This window comes from Numida meleagris, chromosome 1, assembly GCF_002078875.1.
Source record: "Numida meleagris isolate 19003 breed g44 Domestic line chromosome 1, NumMel1.0, whole genome shotgun sequence".
Classification (NCBI taxonomy): Eukaryota; Metazoa; Chordata; class Aves; order Galliformes; family Numididae; genus Numida; species Numida meleagris.
The window spans coordinates 65,426,318-65,446,871 of record NC_034409.1 but is presented as its reverse complement, the minus strand read 5'-3'; the positions used below and the strand labels follow the sequence as shown (position 1 = coordinate 65,446,871).

Sequence of the window (20,554 nt, the reverse complement as noted above, 5' to 3'; positions counted from 1 at the left end):
TTTAAACTTACTTCTTTTCTCCCAAAAGACAAGTTGTATCATGAGAACATCTGAAAATACTTTTCTCATACCCAGGAAAAGAAAGTCACAGCTTACATGAAGAATACATGATTGAATCCCCAAATTCCCATTTGTTTATGTGTTTCACTGCTTATGGGCAAAATAAAAGAGAGAACAACATGCTTACATTTACCTTTGAAAACTTCATTGAAATCTTACAATTTTGAAGCTAATGAGGTTTGTTTGCTTTGTTTTATTAGAAAAAATACTCAGGCAAGGTCTACAATCATCTGTCAATTATAAATGACTTACAAGAAACTCATGAAGCAATAAAATTAAAAAAATACAAATACAAACTATATCTGAAACACTTCTATTTGGCAATTTTATAACAAATTCATAAAAGAAACAAAGATTGTGGATTATTTTATAGGTACAGAAAAAGCAGTAGGTGAAGTGCTCAAGCAAAAAAAAAAAACACTGCATTTTTTTTTCCAAAAATAAAGTCACATCACTACAGATTTTTTGAATAATACCCTTATTAAACAACCATTCCAGAACATCTTATATTAGTGGTGCTTTTAATCTGCACTTTATTTTGTTTGATAAGATTTTCTTTCATGTATATAAGTAATATTTTTAACCCATCGGAGCTAAGCAAGACTCTCGTGTCAGTACCAATGCAGAATGCATTTGTATTATACTAGGATATGCTCACTTCTGCAACCAAAGGGTTACTTCTAAGTTTTATTCTATTTAATAAAGATTTAGTGTAAAAACTGCTGGTTATTAGTTTCACTGTAGTAAACTCCTCCCTAATAAAGGAGGACTAACGCTGCAGTTTGACTGCATATATCCATATAAATTTTACGCATTAGTTCCTTCCAATAGCAAGGAAAAAAACTAATTTTGTGTTCACTATTAGAAAGGAGCGCCATGAATTAATTATGGGTACTATTCATCCCTCAAAGATTTCTGGGAAGGATGTTCAATGTGTTTTTATTCTTACAACAGATATTAACAGTAGTATATAGTCCCTTAGGTATGTAAAAGAAGGGTTTTTTTTATTGTTAAGGAAGGTGCTTTTTTAAACAATTCTTCTGGCAGCACTAGTGAATTACAATATCCTTCAATATTATTTCTACCGTAATATATACATTTTAACTTTCATGCCTCTAGAAAAACATCTACAGTACATTTCATAATATAAAAATATATTACAAATCTGCTGAAATATTTACAAGCAACGTCCTATTATCTATATGCAACATTTTTGTCTCCATACAAAGACTAACAGGTTAGACACATCTCTATTTGTCAGTTAAAAAAATCCATGGCTTCTTGCTTATTAAGCAAGAAAATGATTTTACTTTCCTTTTCAAAGCCAACTTTGGTGCATAAAGGATTGAATTTCTAGATATTTTTTTTAAAAATACCATTTTCTTTACATCTAGAAAACATTAGGCCAAATAAAAAAAAAGTATATTTTACAAGTGAATGGGGACTCTACAGGTTCAAAAAAAGTAAAATAAAACACAAACAACACTAGTTGCTTAAGCAGAGGTTTTTCAAAAACCGTCCATTAATATGGATCACAAAAAAAAAAGATCTCATTAACATACTGTACTACTCCTGAAAAGAGGGATCAGACATACTGCAACACTCTTAACATCTTTAAACCGTACTATATGTAGTCATAGTTGACTGGAAAAGACAAGCATTCCATCAACACGTTTGTTTGTTTTTGTTGTTTTTTTCTTTAAATATTATTTAACATATTTTATGGATCTGCAAAAGGACACGAAGTTACAAATGACAAATGATTACTATCCACCATATTGAAAGGGCAACAGGGTAATCCCTTGGTAGCTGTTTTATTGTCTGGCACATGTTATATTTAGTTAAGATTGACAAGAAGCCTAATAGCTTGTTAACAGTTCTCCTGGGAATTGTGAGTAAATGGTGACGGTTACTTTCTTTTCATCAATATAAACTACTGTATTCACTAAAGAAAGAAAGCAGCTTAAAGAAGAAAGCATGCAAAGCCTTTTAGTTGTTCCACTAAGTTGCCAGAAGAGTGTTTGCTCAATCTCCCACTGTACCATTCCATGAAAATGTGGATATACAGTAATATATTAATATATTCCACAGAAGCATCAACTTCATTCACAGAATGTTTACACTAAGCATAAATATTTATAAAAAAAAAGGATGGGATTTGACTAATGTGCAACTTTATTTCTAAATCCATTGTCAGTGACTAAGACTGCAGGTGTCCCCACTCGCTTGGTTTTTACCTCTTCAACCTCTTCTGGGGCATTGTTCTGTAAAAGAAGATAGAATACTTTTAAGAAAAAGATCCTGAGATGTTAATCCGAGTTACCTAAAGCATATAATGAAATCATGACTATAAATAATCATTTAATTTGATTGAAAGCCATTCCATACAATCCCAAATTAGCATACATTTCAGATGATTTCAAACTTTCTATTAGCACCAACATTTTATCGTGACATCAATAACTGTGATTGAATTCCTCTGACCACATTTTCCACATGCAATATTTTGGTCTTCGATGTTACTTCTTTTGTCTCCCAGTTGGTCCCAAAGCTTTTTTAAATCACATACTGATCCATATTGATAAAAATCTAGTAATTGATAATGTATAGGGACCTTAATTTTATTTGGAAGAAAGGGTTGCTCATTTTTCTCAATGGACTTTATCCCACAGATCATGTCTCATGATTATTCTTTCATTTCAAATCAAACTAATAATATATCATGTTCTGCAAAGTTAATCGATATAAAGACAATTAAAACCTAAGTTAGATTATAAAACAGTCACCACATTAAGTGGTTTTAAAACACAATCAATTTCCTCATAACATTTTATCATTAACTGTTAACATCAACAATTCATATGCTAACGTAAGTATTTAAAATATTTACATTTATAAAGATAGCACATATAGTACAATGATTTATTTTTATACTGTAATTTATATTTATATGTATATTTATATTGTAAACCATGTTTTCATTAATTTGATTAGTGAAATACACTGATATTAAAGGTGAACTGAAAGGCTTATTGCATATCAAGACCTCAAATTAGCATTCTAGGAACTCCTTTAGACACTTGGCCATTGGAAGTTAAAGAAACATTGGCTGTGGGAAAACAACCATTTTCTTCCCTCCCCATACCCCCAACACCCTCCTCCGTCCCCACCACTATCATGCATTTTTAAATAAACCTATAAACACATAACTTTAGACCTTCAAAAGCTTAAGAGACAATTAAGCATTTCAGATTACCTTTAAAAACTGTACACACATACAACTGTGGGTACTGACAATTAAGCGAGCACATTAATATAGAGGGGGGAAAAAAATCAAGAAATTATTAGAAATAAGATGGATTAAAAGCCAATCAAATCCTAAAAACATAAATGTGAATGCAGCTTAAAGATAAGTGACATATGCTGTCCCCCTCTGTCCCCCTTTAAAGAATCTTGTATTAAAAAAATAACAGTACTTGTATACAAGTACAGATTTCAAGGTAATACTGCATGTATTACAGCTGAATATGAATTATGTAAAGATAAATTTGGACTTTAAAAAAATTGGTATACAAACCAGTATGTGATCTTAACAGAAGTGATCTTTCAGGATTCCACTGTATGTACCTCCTTTACTAGAATTTCTGTACACCAAGCACAAAAAAGTAAAATACACTTGGTAAATACACACATTCCCCGTTTCTCAGCAACTAGAGATCAGTTCAAGAAGTTAAGTAATTTTGAAACAACTTAAGACCTCAGAACTTAACTACTGGACGCTGACAGGATCAAGGCTCCCTGTTCTGGTGTATAATGCATTAGCAATTTTGATTCCCCAACGTCAAAAAGTTAAGCAAGGCTTAAGACTATATTTAAGTAATGAAAATTTCAAAATTAAGACATTACCTGTATATGTTTGGGTCCAGAAGCAAGGCAGTATCTTTTGGTAGTTTTGATAAATGAACTACTTTAGTTTTTAACTGATGTCGCTCACTTTCATTTACCCACACATCAGGCAGACTATGAATAAATAAATAAAATAAAAAAATATTCAAAAAAGATCAACTGTTTTTCTTACCATAAAATTATGTGGTAAACTAGTACATATGAAGTTTCTATATGCAATCTCCAATTTCACTGGTTAAAAATCACCTTCACTGGAGCGAGGAAAAGACAGCCAATCTTTACACATTATACTCCAAAGTCTTTCAAGTTCTCAGCATGAAAAAGATACTAAACAGAATTTAGATTAATCCAGAAGAATACTAAACCAAACATACAGTAGCAATAGCACTACATTCTCTATTTTATGGGTAGCAGGAACCAAATAAATCTTTGAAAACACTTTGTCTTACTAGGTATAAAATTTACTGCAGGCACACTAGTTTGCTCTAAGTGCCCAAATGCTCTAACTTAGCTGAAGTTCAAGTACCTTCTGAGGAAATTCAGGCAATCAGCATAATGTATTTTGGCTACATAGCAGTTCGTACAGTGAGATGGAATAAAACCTTACACATTAACAGGAAGTACTGTATCAGTGCCACTTGCACTGAAACTGCTAGAGAAGAGCTAGAGAGAACGTATATGTTGATCGACATTTTGCTCTTTAACTATTTGAAATCAAACCTGGCTGAGTGGCTTATTGCATTACTGCATCTTCTACTGAAAGCAAATTAAGTTTTTAAGGCCCTGCTGATCTTGTCAGCTTGTTAAGAGAGAAAGTGGGCTTACAGATGAGTAATCTGTATGAGTGCCTTACTGAAAACCTACTTCCCGCCTCTTTACAACAGTTAGCACTGGCCAAGGCTACATAAAACAAAGAAGTGATCCATATTGCTTCCACTACTGGAAAAAATAAAAAATAAATATTACACTGAATATTAAAAATTATTAATTGAATATTAAAAATTCAATTTTTTGGTAAAAGAACTGAGAAGACGACAACTATCTGAGAAGAAAAAGGAGTTTCTCCAATGATACTATTTTCACTTTTCAGGTGAAGTTGGAAGAAAATCAGGAAGCAGTCTCTCTATCCCGGTACTTAACAGCTCATGAAAGATGAAAACCACCACAGATACATCTTTTTAAGTAAAGATGATATCAAATGTTTTGAAAAGAAGCATTTTGAAACAATTTAATTAGAAACTGTATGCTGAAGATGCAAAATGATAAGAACAGCATATAAAACTTCTCACAACTAACACCACTGGAAATATGAAGAAAACTTAGTAAGTACTGGCACAGGAAAACACTCAGAATAAATTCCTATGCCAAAAAATTCAAGTGTTATTTCAGTCCTTTATAGGAAATACGTTAAAGAATGTTATTTAGTTCTTCTGCAAAAATACTTAATGTACAGAAAATCTGGAGAAATTTAACAGTTTCTCCAAATGACTCACAGAAGAAAAGGTTAAAGTATTATTATTAGCTCCATCTGAAAGGCTGATTAACAGATCAGTACAATGGAAAATAATCATTATGAAAGCACTCAGGTATTTTGAAGTGTGTACATGCCCTGTGTAAGACAAATGGATGACAAGCCACAATACTTTGCCTTTTCTGTTCTTAACTGTAATAATCAGGATGAAATTAAATCTACCAAATAATTCACAGCTATATCACTCAGCACATGAAGCACACTCTCTACCTAACCCAACCAAGATGCAAGAAATATGAAAAACATTAATTCCTTTCAGGGATGTATATTAATGAATAACCTGTCTTCCCCGTTGTAGAAAATCTAACATTTGAATCTATTTTCATGAGTCAAAAAAAAACTTTTTTCATTATACTAGGAAATAAAAGTCCCAATTTATTTACTTCTCATGCTCTCCGTGTTATGTTTTTAATGCTTTTTCTTTAATCTTAAAATGTAATATATTGTATTTATCTGTAATACTTTAAGTGATAATAAGTTCAGAATACTGTTGCATATAGTATAACAAACTGTCCTAAAAGGCAGCAAAGAACTACACTTTTCTACTATGATATTTTAGTTATTCTCTCCCAGCTTTAATTGAAACATGGGGTCCACAAGTGCTGCAAAGTCCAGGAGAAGCTACAGACATTTTAAAATTGCCAAACATTGTTGTAGGTAATTTACCACTAACCCTAGTCCTCTAACATGAAAGCTACTCATGACTGATACTGCCAAGTTCACACTACTGCCCATGACTGATCTGGGATACTACAAAACTGAGTAATTTACACCCCTTCAAAGGAAAAAGTAGAAATTATTACATTGAGGCTTTTCATTACCTTCAAACTCAATCATTTAAAAGGCAGCAGTGTAAAAAGATACCTTTGTTCTATATAGTAATTGCAAAAACTCTGACTACTTCAACTGAAAGTTGAAGTTATCAAGTAAGTTCCATTACTGATTAAGTTTTATCAACTTACAGATATATTCTAACATTACTTTTTTTAAAAGAACATCTAAGCCTGTGCATCCTACCTAATTATGTAGATACTCTATTGAGCTTATGCAGACATGTAAGATTTTCATTCTTGAGTTCATAACTATACTTACCTTCAAATATATATTTTTTCTCTTAAAAACTGTAGAAAACTTGGATCAAGAAGCACTTGCAAGAACTACTCTCTTACTGACTCCTAAAACTGCTTTGCCTACTGTTCTCCTAGATCATAGTAGAAAGCAACCATTTACTCTACTTTTCCCTATATTAAAGATCATAATATTTACATAAATTAATTTCTTTGCCAAGAGAAAGATATGATCTCAGCTATTTCAATGAAGTAGTTACTACACTGCATGAACCAAGCCTACCTGAGGGCATTACTTGTGTATTGTGTTACATACTCATTTGGAAAACAACAGAACTTTGGAAAAACAAAAGAAAAAGTAATCAAATGTTAGAAGAGCATTCCAAACTGCAGTGGGAAAGCCCAGAGAGGCTTTCTAAGAGACACACTTTGAAGGAACAATTGTGGTTATTTTGCTGTTAAATTGTATCCCCTATGCAAAGATTCTTGTAGTTCTACCATTATACAGATGGGTATGTATTTTTCAGTGCCTAGAAATATTTGAGGGTCATGAGGAATAAGTGGTCTAAAGAAAAAAAGAATTGTCCCAGTGATATATTTCCTTATGAATATGGCTGGCAAAATGATTCAATAATTAGGCGGCCTCTTTATTTATATCTATAATGACAAAATGCATTAAAAATTACAGCTTAAAGTTTACCCAAACTAGTATCAGAATCTAAAATATAATCAATCAGCAGCTAAAATAAAATCAATTAAATGCAGAACAAGACTGTTTATTTTTTAAATTTCTAAATTAGTTTGTAACAAAAATTGGAGGGTTTTTTTTTTTTTTTAAATATTTGAAAAAGGCATGACAATTTAAGGACAGTTCATTTACCCCATTGTAAACTCCATTCAAATCCTATCGTATCACTAGGATTATACTCACATGTCCTCTGGCGTCCAATGAAGCAAGAGTTTTATTTTTCCAGAATCTTCTTTTCTTTTAGCTATTACCTGGTAAGAGTTGAATAATTTGTTATTAAAATTAAATTTGTAAATTTGTTGCTCAAATAAATTGTTCTTCATTTTCAACTGGGCATTCAGAAAATGCAAACTTTTAATCCTTAAAAGTTGTATTAATTCTATGTATAAGTAGAACGTGCGTGTCACTATTCAAGCCGCTCTTGTCAAGGTTTTGATGTTTTCACTTATTTTCCTTTAATATTTTCATAATATAAGAGAAATAATCATATATGTAGTCTTTCTTTTAAAAGGGTTCAAATTTTTAAGCAGCCACTCCAAAAGCTTTGAAGTGCATGCATTCTTAGATGAGTTTCACCGATATCCTTTATAAATACATTCATACTGTTTCACAAGATTCCTATAGAAAATATGAGATACTAATGCAGCTTATAGTTTAATTCCAGTATGACATAAGAATAAAATATTCTCTCACAGACACTTTGCCATCTGGAAACATTGTATGTGTAACTTCCTACATAACCTTTAAGATATCAGAAGGGAACAAAAGGGAAAGAATAAGTACTGAATGAAGTAAATGCTCCTTAGAAGAACTCATAGTATTACTGAGATTGTTTAATGCATACATAACAGGGATCTTAATACTTTATATAACCTTTCTGTTATATAAATGACAAGTACGAAGACCTGTTGGCAATCCACAGTATTTAAACAGGACATACGTTTCCCCCTGGTAAGGTTCCAGACGAGAAATTGTAAGAAAGGAGTTCTCATTTCTTACACTAGTTTACAATACACCCAAAACACTCTTACAGAGTAACTTCTTCAGGTGTAGGACCCTGCAGCTTGACTCCCACCGTTAGCCAAGATATAAAGTTAGAAATACACAAAGTATAAAAAAGTAGTATTTGTACCCAAATGAATATATATTCATTAATAATGGCATTCAAAAGAAAAAGAAATATTGCAGTATCTAGCAAAACAAAGAAAAGCCTCTTGCTTCCTCTTTAACTGACCTACCCTCAACTTTTCCTTTACTATGCATGTCACACTACTTCAGAAAACATGCATTTTGCTTCAAACACCAATTCCCCCACATTTTGCACCTCTGAGCATAATGCTTAATTAATCTTTCAAAGTTTCTACACACAGTCACTGTAGATATGATAAAATCCAAAGAATTAAATATTAAAGCATAGAAATGCAGCGGATAGCAAATCATCTTTATGAAAAAGGCTAAACAGAAATGTAGCATATGGAACTTAAAGTACTTAAGTCTATGAACTGCAACAACCAAATTCTCCACAACTGAATATCACGGTATGTTAAACTTAGTATACTGTAGTAACCTAGTAAGGTTAAAGAAGAACAAAAAAATAGTTCTAGCGCACAGTTCTTCCAAAAGAAGGAGATTCCCATTATAATTAGGTCCAATTATGTCATTCAACATATTAGCAATTAATCTGGAAATGTGGTTGGAAATGTCCATGAGAAATTCTGCTTTTGATATCACATAATTTGAATCACAGATAAATTGAAGAAATGCAGCCTGTAAGAACTGCCATAGGGTGTCACATGGGCCATAAAAATGGTGGGAGGGCTGAAGCATCTCTGCTATGAAGAGCAGCCAAGAGAGTTGGGACTGCTCAGTATAGAGAAGGCTCCAAAGGGACCTTTTTGCAGCTTTCCGATTCATAACGGTGGCCTACTGGAAAGATACAAAGATACTCTTTACCAGGGTTTGTAGCACTATGACAAAGGGTAACAGTTTTAAATAGAGTAGATTTCAGTTATAGTGGTGAAGCACTGGAACAGGTTGCGGAGGTGTTCAAGATCAGGTTGGATGATGGGTCTTTGGGCAACCTGGTCTAGTTGAAGATGTCCCTGCCCGTGGCATCATGGCTGGAACTATATGATCTCCAAATCCCCACCTCAAACCATTCTATATGTCTATCACAACAGAATATGGTAGATAAGTGTTAGAAAAAATAAATTTTTCCTGTAATCTTTGCCAATTAGACAAAACCAATTCTTACATCAAAAATATTATAAGATTCTTAATTTAGCTACTTGAAATATTGCTACCACTTTTCCTCACAGGTCTCAAGACACATGCATAACAGGATATGTCCTTTTCCTAAGTTTGGAGCAGAGATGAAAATTTTGACTTTTTTTTTTTTGAAATAAAGATTTAGAAAGTGCTCCCCCAGTCCCTTCCAACTTTAAAGTTTTAGTCTTTGCCCAGTACCCAGACTCTGCTTTGCTGTAGAATGGAGCACATGAGCCTGGAACCAAATAAAGATATGTCAGACCTCACTTTACAAGACAAATAAAGTTTGCCACCTTTTCTATTTAAAAACATACATTTTCCTGCCCAGTTAAGCTCATTCTCAAGTTATCCTCAGGTTTTAAGGAGATGCAGATGGTTCTCTCATGTAATGCAATGATGTAACAAATATCATATTAAAAAGTTTAGAGGTAGCATTTTAAAGTATTGTTTGGACATAGTAAACTAGCTATAACCCAGTGAAAGGGAAGAAAATAATCTCCAAAAGCTTTTCTTCATCCTAAAACTGAAAGAATAAGAGCTAGAAAACCAACCAGAATATACAAGATCCCAAATACATACTGCACCTAAGTTAAAGCTGGAATTACTGCTTTTACTGGGATTTACATTATAACACATGGTGATTCCAGAATCTCGAAGAGAATCTGTGTGAACCACTCAAACTCCATTCATCTACACTTCCCAACAACCAAGAAAAAAGCTCCAATTTTTAATTTCCAGAAATATGCAGTACAAAACTTGAGACTCTTCTTCATTGCAATCACGAAATTCGAAAAATAAAATAAGATCCCTGTAAACAACCCTCATTCCCCTTGTGCTCCCAATAAAACGCAAACCACAAAAAAAATACAAGTATAAAAAAGACTCAAGTTACAAAATTTTGTGCAATTCAAGTACTGCCTGAATTATACCACTGCAAGCAGCACTCTTATTCCAGAAGCCTAGTAAGATCTTCAAGCAATCATTATTGAAGTAAGAGCTTGAAACAGCTTCTGTACCCACACAAAGACACTTAATAAGAGGAGAAAGTAACTTTTAACTGTAGGGAATAAAAACTGTATAGCAAAAGAGCTAATTATATATTAAAAAGGCCATGACAGTCATAGCTAGGAATACTTTCATTCAGATACACTTGGAATCAATGCAAATTTTGCAGACTAGCCTTCATACACTGTCTTATCTTGTCCTTACTAAATACTCAAAAGCAATTCACGTTTTTGATTGGGATCAAAGATCTTCATCCCTTATAGGGTACATTTGGTTTAGTTTAATATTAAAGTAGTATGTTAGCTTTCTGTTAGGAGACAACAGAAATCTGCATGTATATATGTCTTGCTTCTTCCCAGAAGTATTTTGAAATTGTCAAGTTAAAAGACGCGTTTTAAAAAGACGAAAATTGTATCCACCAATTTCACCACAATTAGCACAACAAACATGCTACCAGTTTCTAGGCAGGCTTGAGTCAGAAATACAGTCATGATGAAGACAAAAAAGGTCAACTAAAAAAAAAATCCATCACTATAGTGAGTCAAATACAGCACTAAGTTAAAGTCTGCAAAAGTTACAAATGAAATGGAAGATATCTATCATATCCACAGTAATGTTGCTCTGAGGACTTAGTCACTTTGTAAGTAACTCAAATTCACTTACCTTTCACGCTAAAAAATATAGTTCAACAAGTAAATGTATGTACAATACAGCTTGATTTGAAAAAAAATCTTACTACATTACCTAAATTTCATACACTGTCCCTGGAACAACAATAACAAAATTTTGCATTTATTTCTGTGCAGGAAACCTGCAAAGCTGTCTCAAATCAGAAATGGAGTTCTACTGACCTCTTCTGGGAAAAAAAGCAAAATTCACTCTCCTGCATGTTTATTCACTCATTATGTTTTAGAGGCTTAACATTTCAAAACATGTGTAAATAACATCAGTGCATGTTATCATTGAACTAAAGTCTCTAAAAAAGTTAGAAGCATAAGGAATGGTTTAGTACTCAATTATTTTAGAGAACTAACCATATCAACAAAAAAGATAGAGGGTAACATGCTAGGTACGTTCTTAAACAGTTTAATACCTGTGCTCTAAGTTAAAGAGAAACTGCTTGACTTTTTCTGCTTGACAGCAAAGAATTTGACTCCAATAAAAAACTAATCAGAAAAATAAAATCATAATGAAGTCAAAGGTGAACTTCTGCAAAAGGCTTAGATGATTATTTTACAATTTTCCACGTCTATTAAGAAGATTTAAAGACTTAAATATTTAAAGAAGAGATACAGTGACTATGTAGAAATTCTTCACATTCGTATTCTTTTAAGTAGGGCAACTATTCTGCCAAACACGACACTGTGCTGACATCCTTATAACGAGTCAAAAAATAAACCTACAATTACCTCAGTTTTCAGCAGTTTTATGATCAGATTTTTCACTTTTCAAATTCATAAACTAATCTATTTTCCAGTTCAATGTTTTTACTTGCATCTGAAGTGACCATTAGCTCAGTAAAACAGTTACACCTATAAGATCACTTCTATTCTCTTAAGCAATCTCATCAGTAAAGTTGATGTCCAATGCAACTCTGCACAACTGTACATGCTAATAACGTAATGACGTGCAGTGTACAGCTGGAATCTTTGAGCAGTTCTGCCACTGAAACAACATCTCTCACAGCTGAGGTATAAGTAATATCAAGTCTTCAGACCTAATCAACCCCCTACCATCTTGAGTGGCACAAGCACAGATGAGCTGAAAAGGTTTGCACTACTTCCTCCAAGTATATTCAATGCAGTTTAAGAGCACATTCCTCCCTTTAATTCCACCTCCTTACGAGTTACTGCAACAGCGAGAGGTGAATGTCCACAATTTAAGCCTCTCTGGATGACCTTGCAGATTAAAGCAAGCTGTGAACTGGAAGACCACCTGCTTTTCTCACAGAATTTTAAATTCCATCTTGGCCAGGAAAACTAAAATAAGGTTTAAATTCAGCAGCAGCAAAATAAGGCACCTACAAATCTCCCTTTGCAGCTGGTGTGCTCAATGCAGATAAAGTTCAGGACCAATGTTTTGGGGAAAACGTCCAACAGGCTACAGAGATTCCTAACTATCATGAGTCTTGAGGAACTTAAGGAAATCCTAAGTTCTGTGCATATAAAATCGTCTTTTGTTTATGGAAAGAGAATGCTAGTTCAATAATTTAATTGTTGCTTCAAATTAAGCCAAAGCTAAAAAGAGAGCAGTCAGCACTCCTCCCATCGACTGCAGTTAATCTTGCACTACTCTGGCAATTTACAAAGTCCCTCATTTTGTGCTGTTCCTTAATTCTTTTGTTCTTAAAGAAGTGCCTCTACCTCTTATGCACTCTATCTCTCAATTCAGTAACAAAACACGAGGTATTACGCTTTTTCAAATTCTGATCCCTGTATTCAAATTCAGTACTTCTTCCTCTAGTTTCAGCTTTTCTAAATGAATATTGATGTCAATCTCATCCACAACAGGATATAGAAACAGGACTAATGGTTATTTCCCCACCTGGTACTTGCCTCCCAGTGATTCACTGACATTTCAGTGGGAAGTTTTTTAAGTTTTTTTTTTTTTAAATATTATTTTAAAAAAAGGAAAGAATGATGCATTTATTCAGTATTCCATCTTTTAAACTGAAAAAAAGAATAAATATGAATTTCACATCAACACCTTAAAATATTCAGTTACACAGTTATCCTCGAAGTCTTCCCTAGGGTAAATAAGCACTGTGAATCGTAACTAGGGAAATGCCATTGGAATTGCATTCTTATTTAGAATGTTTTCTGCAGCACATACTTCCTGCCAGATATTTTCCCAAGTGTATTAGATGGGAAATGTTGCAAGCTTTTCAATTTGAAACACAGAACAACTACTAGTACTATTTTTAAAAACCTAAGTTTACTAACAGAAATTAATAAATCAACTATTTAAAATACAATTAATAGTTGCTGATTAAAAGTCACGTTACAAACAGGAACACAGCATTATATTTTTTAGAGATAGAGGTAACAAACAATGCACAAAGTAATACTTACAGTACTGTGAAATACAACACTGTGGCCTTTTCCTAAGCTTTCTATGTGCGCTGAGAGGTTAAAGCAGATGGCTCGGTGTCTTATAGCATCCAGTGTTTGTGCATCAAAGAAGTCATGAGGTCTTGCTAGAAATAAAAGAGATCCTTAGGGTTGAATCAGCTGAAAGCATTCTAACACATTCAAGCATGTAAATAAATCTGAAGCATCATTAGTAAACCATTTATCTTTATGAAACTAGGGCTGCCTTGTCAGAGGTGTAAACAATAATTTAACTGAGAGGATGGCCTGAGTCCAAACGTGGACTGGTGATCCATTTAAATTCGGCCACAATATACTCCTTCCAGATGAAGCACCTACTTTAACAAACTGAATTACACCTGCTCAATTTTTAACCTTGAAGTGATTTTTTTCCGCCCCCGTCTTCTACAATTAAAAATTCATTGTTTTCACTAAGTACATCTAGGAAAATCTATTGCTACCATATCTTAAAAAAAATAATAATAACAACAAAAAGTTGGCCTGGTGCATAAGAACTAAAACAAGAACTTTTATTAATAGATTTGAGTTCCACTTTAATGCAAAAACAGCCCAGTAAAGTTCCCACAAACTTTACAACCTAACTGGCCAAGGCACACTTAGAGCACAGTCAACAATTCCAGTATTACTGCTATGACTTTTTAAAAATAGTATTAAAATATTTTAAAACATGATAGTGCATGCAGTCAACATGTTAAAAGACATACCTTATTTCTGAACTTTATTATAAACCATCTACCTGATCTAATTTCTAATTACTAAAAAAAAAGTAAGTTCTTTCCAGCTGAATACTGACACTCTGCAAGGAGAACAAGCACTGCCTGTAGAGGAACACTGCAAAAAATTAAGTAGGAATTTGCAGTCTATAAACAGTGTGCACTATTTTCTATTCTGAAAAGGACTTTTATGCATAAGTCTTTCCTGAATAGTAAAATACTGAAATCCAATTTGGAGTGTAAAGAAGGTTCATTAACTCTACACTAAAAACTATGCTAACTGAAAATAACTGCTACTAAGTACATTTTTGTTGTATACTCTTCAAAATATCTCATTCTAAGATTTTTAAATATATTCTGTATTGTACAGTAGCAAAATTACATGAGTAGTGTATTAGTGAAAGCATTAAGAGTTTTTAAGCCTCATGTGAGAACAGTAATTCAGTACATAACACTGAAAATAAAACTAAGAATAGTAGTTAAACTACATTATCAACTATATCATCCTATATTCTGCGAAAACAGTTATTTGCAGTTCTTCTGCCCTGAATTAAAACAACTTGTATGTTTCTTTTCCTCGTGATTATCTATCCACTATTCCTAAACAAACTACAAATTCCACTTTAGACTAGCATTTTCTACACTCTGGGGACAAATTGTTGTTAAGTATGGATCTGTACATTATGTTCTGTCCTTATTCTATCTCAGTTGGATACTGCCAATTAGGCAATCATCCCACTGAAATGTTTTCTTGTAAGTGGTAATTTCTCATACTGCACAAGGTCACTGATGCAAACATTTCTTATACTGAAACCATTAATCTATCAAGTAAAAAGGAGTACAGGTCACATTTTTGTGCATGGACTACCACTTTTCTTTCTTCATACAAATTAAAACAAGTTTTCAGGGAAAACACAAGACTGGATGTAATAACAGTCTAAAGATTCACATTTCATTATTACTATGAAGATCTAAGCAGTAAAAAGGTATGATATATGAAACTTCCAGTGCCAAGCATTTTATAACAGGTATCCCTCCAACCTTTTCTTCTATCCCTGGAAGAAAAAAACCTATCTTCCTTTGATCTGAAATTCTGAAGTTCTCTACAGAAAAAAGTTCAAATGCTGATTTAGGCAGTTTGTTGCATCAAATGTCAGAAATTTTTGTGGAGCATTGCTCAGATTTATAAAACAAATGCTTGTGAATTTATAGCAAAGATCTTATAAGAAGTTATATGATGTAACATACTTTGTATAACGTATAGGTTCATAGAATCCTCTACGTTGGAGAAGACCATCAAGGTCAAGTCCAATCACAAACCTGACCTACGAAGTACCATCATTAAACCATATCCCAGGCATGTCCAACCCACAGCCCACATGCAGACCAGCGAAGCTAGAAATATGGCCCACCCCGAGAGATGGGTGTGCACCTGGGGTGGGGCTGGGCCAGGTCGCTTTGTTGGGAAGAGCTGTTGCCTAGGCACCAAGTGTCAAACACTTCACTAAAATCCAGGTAAACAGTATCCACAGCCTTTACCTCAGGTACTTGGTGGGTCATCTTGTTGTAAAAGGAGACCAGGCTAGTTAGGCAGTACCTGCCCCTCATGAACACATGCTAGCTGCTTCTGATCACTTGACTATCCTATACGTGCCATGTGACCATACTTACGATAACCTGCTCCATAACTTTCCCTAGCACTGAGGGCAGACTGACAGGACTGTAATTCCCCAGATCCTCCTTCCCACCCTTCTTGCAGACTGGGAGTCACATTCACTAAACTCCAGACAACTGGAACCTCAGCAGTTTGCCATGACTGCTGGTAAATTATTGAAAATGGCAGGGCGAGCACTTTGGCCAGGTCCATCAGAATACTTGAATGAATTCTGTCCAGCCTCGTTGTCTTAGGAACATTGAAAACACATAGGAGGGCACATACAGTTTGTCACAGGATTATAGGAACTTCACCAGTCTTCTAACTGAAGGGGTTGGGTAACCTCAGAACAACTGACCTTACTAACAGAGACTGAAGCAAAAAAAGGCATTAAGTAATTGCGCCTTATCCTCATCTTTCAACACAACACTTCCTCTCAAATCCAATAAAGGCTGGAGATTCACTTTAATCTTCTTTTTACTGTTGATGTATTTATAAAAGCATTTTTATCATCTTTTACTCCAGTAATCAAATTGAGTTCCACGTGGGCTTTGGCCATTCTAATTTTCTTCCTGCACAGCTTAAAAACATCTATAGTCCTCCTGAGATGCCTGCATCTTCTTCCAGAGCTCATTTTTTTCCTTTCGGAGTTGCAGAAGCAGCTCTCTGCTCAGCCAGACATCTCCCCTCCTTGCTTGACTTTCAGCACATTGGGACAGCCTGTTCCTGTACCTCTCAGTTGTCATTCTACTCTGTCCTCTGAAAATCCAAGGTATCAATACTGTTAATCACCTTTCTGACTTCACTAAGGATCAAAATCTAGTATTTCATCATTGTTGTGCCCAAGGTAGCCTCCAACCATCACATCACCCACAAGTCTTTCCCTGTTTGCACACAGGTTAAGTGAGGTATTTTCCCCAGTGGGCTTCCTAACCACCTGTGTCAGGACGTCATCCACACACTCCACAAATATCAACTGGATTTTTAGTAGACATCTGTGAAGTTAAAGTGCCCCATGAAAACAATTCTAGTGAGCATGAGATTTCCCCTACTTGCCCATAGAATATTTCCTGCCTCCATACTGGTTGGGTGGTCTATAACAGACCCTCACCGTATTATTAACGTTATTGGCCTTGGCCTTACCCCTGAAACACTCAGCCTTTTCAGCACCATTGCCCAGCTCTATGCAGTCCCTAATATATAGGGCTACTCCACTCCATCTCCTTCCCTGTGGTCTCTCTCTTCAAGAGCACCAAACCCCCCAGGCACATGAATTATCACTGGCCTCAATAAAACATGGTGAAGGGATATCATAGCCCTGAGACTTAACTAAAACTTTCAGTTCCTCTTTATTTTTCAAGCTCTGCGTATTTGCATAGAGACACTTAAGCCCCTAATGAAACTGTATTGTTGGACAAAATGGCTGGAATTCCTTTGTGCTGCTTTTCAGGTACTTTTCAGCTAAGCTCTGAACTCTTCCGTGTCCCTGGCATGAAACTACTAAGTTGGGTGTACTGAGGTTCCCCCGCCCCAACAACTTTAATGCTCTCTTCATCAGCTTGGCATGCCTGTAACCAAAGATGCTCTTCCCCTTCTCTGAGGGATGGACCTCACCAGCTCTGAACAGACTACGTTTCTCAGAGTCCCAAGATCTAAAAAAGCCAAATCTGTGGCTGAAACACAATTTCCATGGCCATAAACTGATAGATTCAACCAGACTCAACTAGTCATGTCAAAGCCTTTTCCTCTGACCAGCAGAATCAAAGAGAAGACCATCTGCCTAGAGCCTCCTACAGCTGCTCCAATGGCCACTTCAAGGTATGCCCTGAACCGCTCCCGAGTGTTTCTGGCGCCCACACGAAATAATAGCTGTGGAGAATAGTGGGCTGTAGAAGACTCATTAATTTCTTGGCAACAGCCTCTTGAGAGTAGGCCAGGTCAGCAAACGGGCACCTCCACTCCACACAGGAAGGAGTCCCCTCCTGCTGTCACCCATTACTGTTTCTTGGTTGGACTTATCATTACATGGGGAACAGATCAAGTTGGTTCATTTAACACCTGCATCTGCCCTTACATGACAGGTCCTTCCTCTGAAGTCTAGCAGCTCTTCAAGGCCACTTCATGAAATGGGGCAAGTCCCTTCCTCCACCTCACCATACCAAGCTTCCATTCCTCTGTTTTCAGTATCATCTCCCTTGAGGGGAGAATTCTGGCCATGGGATCACTGCAGACCACACATGGAACCACCAATCTCACTCCTGCACAGCTTTCCAGATATGGCGCAGCCTTCTCATCATCTACTGCAGGAGATGCTCTACCTGGGCACATCTTTTGAAAGCAGGTTTACTGCCTATCCCTACCCCAAGAGAAAGGTCCAGGGCAGCCACAGAACAGAAAGTCAACGAGCGACAACAGAAAATCAATCGCAAAATTTTGCTTTTGGTTTCATATAGCAGTATTTTTTCTGGATTTACCCCGGATAACATTCAACAGATGCAGAGTAAAGGGAACAATTTGTAAAATGCATATGAACAGTTTTATTAATTCTTTATTGAGTGTTAATCCCATATCTTCAGCTCATCTTGAATCTATTAAATACTGAAATAATTTTTGGAGCAAGATGTCTCCCTTCTTACTTAGTAAGTTCCACATACACCTCACCTACTTAAGTAAATGAAAATCTTCTGATCAGGAGCCTACTAAATGAAATGCTAAGTCTTGGGTAACTAATACATTCCCAATGTAAATTTCACAAACAGTAGGTTTCCACATCTCATGCATCTTTCCAGTAAACTCAGCTGTCCTGGTTGTTAATGTCATCTTTTCTACTGGAAAAGTAAGTGAATGCTAAATATAATCTTAGGTTCTTCAAAATTCACTGAAGTAGCTTCAGAACAGCAATACTATATTTCAGAGAGACATAAAGCCAAATATATTTAACATGTCTCTAAATGAGGGACTTCCTGCAGCAATGAATATGTTTAAGGTTATCTAGAAGAGAAAGAAACCTACCGTGATCCTGATTTATTCTGCAACATCAAAATTTGTATGATAAAAATCAGCCATCCTTTAACCACTAATGTAAACAGCCATAAAGGTGTGCATAGCAAAACATGCTTTTATCATAAAGGCACAAATTTCTAAACTTAAAAGCCCACGTTGCTTACTGACAAGAAGAATATCAAGATGTTAAGGAGGAAAGAAAAAGAATATATAGTAACAGTCTGAATTCTCTTTTAAGCTACAAGATCATGTACTTGTCAGATATAAAGCCACAGTTAAATTCTTCAATATTTTTATTATCATTAATGTCTCTCAGAAGGGTGACAAACTTCAGATATAAAACAAGTCTATACAGAAGAAGCAACTTAATTGTTTTGCTGTATTTGAACCTTTAATTTAAGCGTATAATAAGCGTACGTAATAAGCGTACTTCAGTTTTAGCATGTATTGACAATCAATTGTCAATAAATATTTATTAATCCATTTACACATTGCAAACACTTCAGGGTCTAATCAAACCACTGAGAGATACTGGCATACAGTATTTTTTCAGGAGAAAATTTGTTACCTGACATAAAATTAACTTTTCCAACAAATGACTATTTGTGAATTTAAACACTGTACACTTGTGAAAAGCACCTTGCATTATATCTATTTGTCATAAATTATAATCCCATTTGCAGAGAAAACGGTACAGAACTAAAGCATCTCTCCTTTTTAAAATATCTAAAAAAAATTTACATTTCTAGCTTACTCTAGACTGGAAATATTTTATGCTGCTATTTTGTCACTTTGACTTTTCAGATAAGTTTCCTTGTCTACTAGAAGAAGAGAGGGCAAAATCTACACACTTGCACACTTCATTATTTATGTAACTAGAATTAAAGATATACTAAAAAAACCTGTAAGATGAGCAAAATTACGTCAGCTCTATGTTAAGTTCACCAACTCAATGATAACCCACACAAAGTTTTAAAGAAAAGCTACCAATATTTAACGATTTCAGAAAATGTCATCGACTTTGGATACATTTCTGGGTCACATACTCCCCAGATAGATACATTAAATAGTTATTTCCACATTCGGTTAGAGATGACTTTTGCCTTAAGGCAAAACTATACAGCCACCATAGTGTTTGTCTCAAGAGGCAACAAGAAAAAAAATTACTCAAGCAGCTGACATTTTCTTTCTGTGCAACACTAGATCAAGAGAACAGACCATTGAAGTTCTACAGTTTAGTAAATATTACCAGAATGTTAAAAACCAATTATATTTCTTTTTGCCACAGAATCATTGAAGAACTTGCTATTTACTTCCCCCACTACTCCATGAAGATGACTTTATGCATATCTGCAGAGCAAATTCTGCAATATATTCTCTTATAATGACTGGGACATCTTCGAAGTTTTAACTACAATTTGAAATTTTAAGTCAATAATGTTCAGAAATTACAAATAAAATGCCAATCTGCATTCTACATCTACATATA

General features: G+C 34.7%; 1 protein-coding gene across 2 annotated transcripts in view; it reads right to left on the bottom strand.

Moving 5' to 3' along the window:
* AEBP2 (AE binding protein 2) overlaps positions 184-20,554 on the bottom strand; it is a 51,332-nt gene continuing 30,961 nt past the window's right edge. Inside the window, exons 5-9 of one of the 2 annotated variants that reach the window (XM_021391141.1) lie at positions 13,657-13,781; positions 7,496-7,563; positions 3,967-4,080; positions 3,638-3,704; positions 184-2,324 (exon numbers count right to left, since the gene is read on the bottom strand). In XM_021391141.1, coding sequence (XP_021246816.1) covers positions 3,650-3,704; positions 3,967-4,080; positions 7,496-7,563; positions 13,657-13,781 — 362 coding nt within the window. In that variant the 3' untranslated portion in view covers positions 184-2,324; positions 3,638-3,649. The remainder of the gene's footprint in view (positions 2,325-3,637; positions 3,705-3,966; positions 4,081-7,495; positions 7,564-13,656; positions 13,782-20,554) is intronic. The other variant, XM_021391148.1, reaches the window with a different exon arrangement.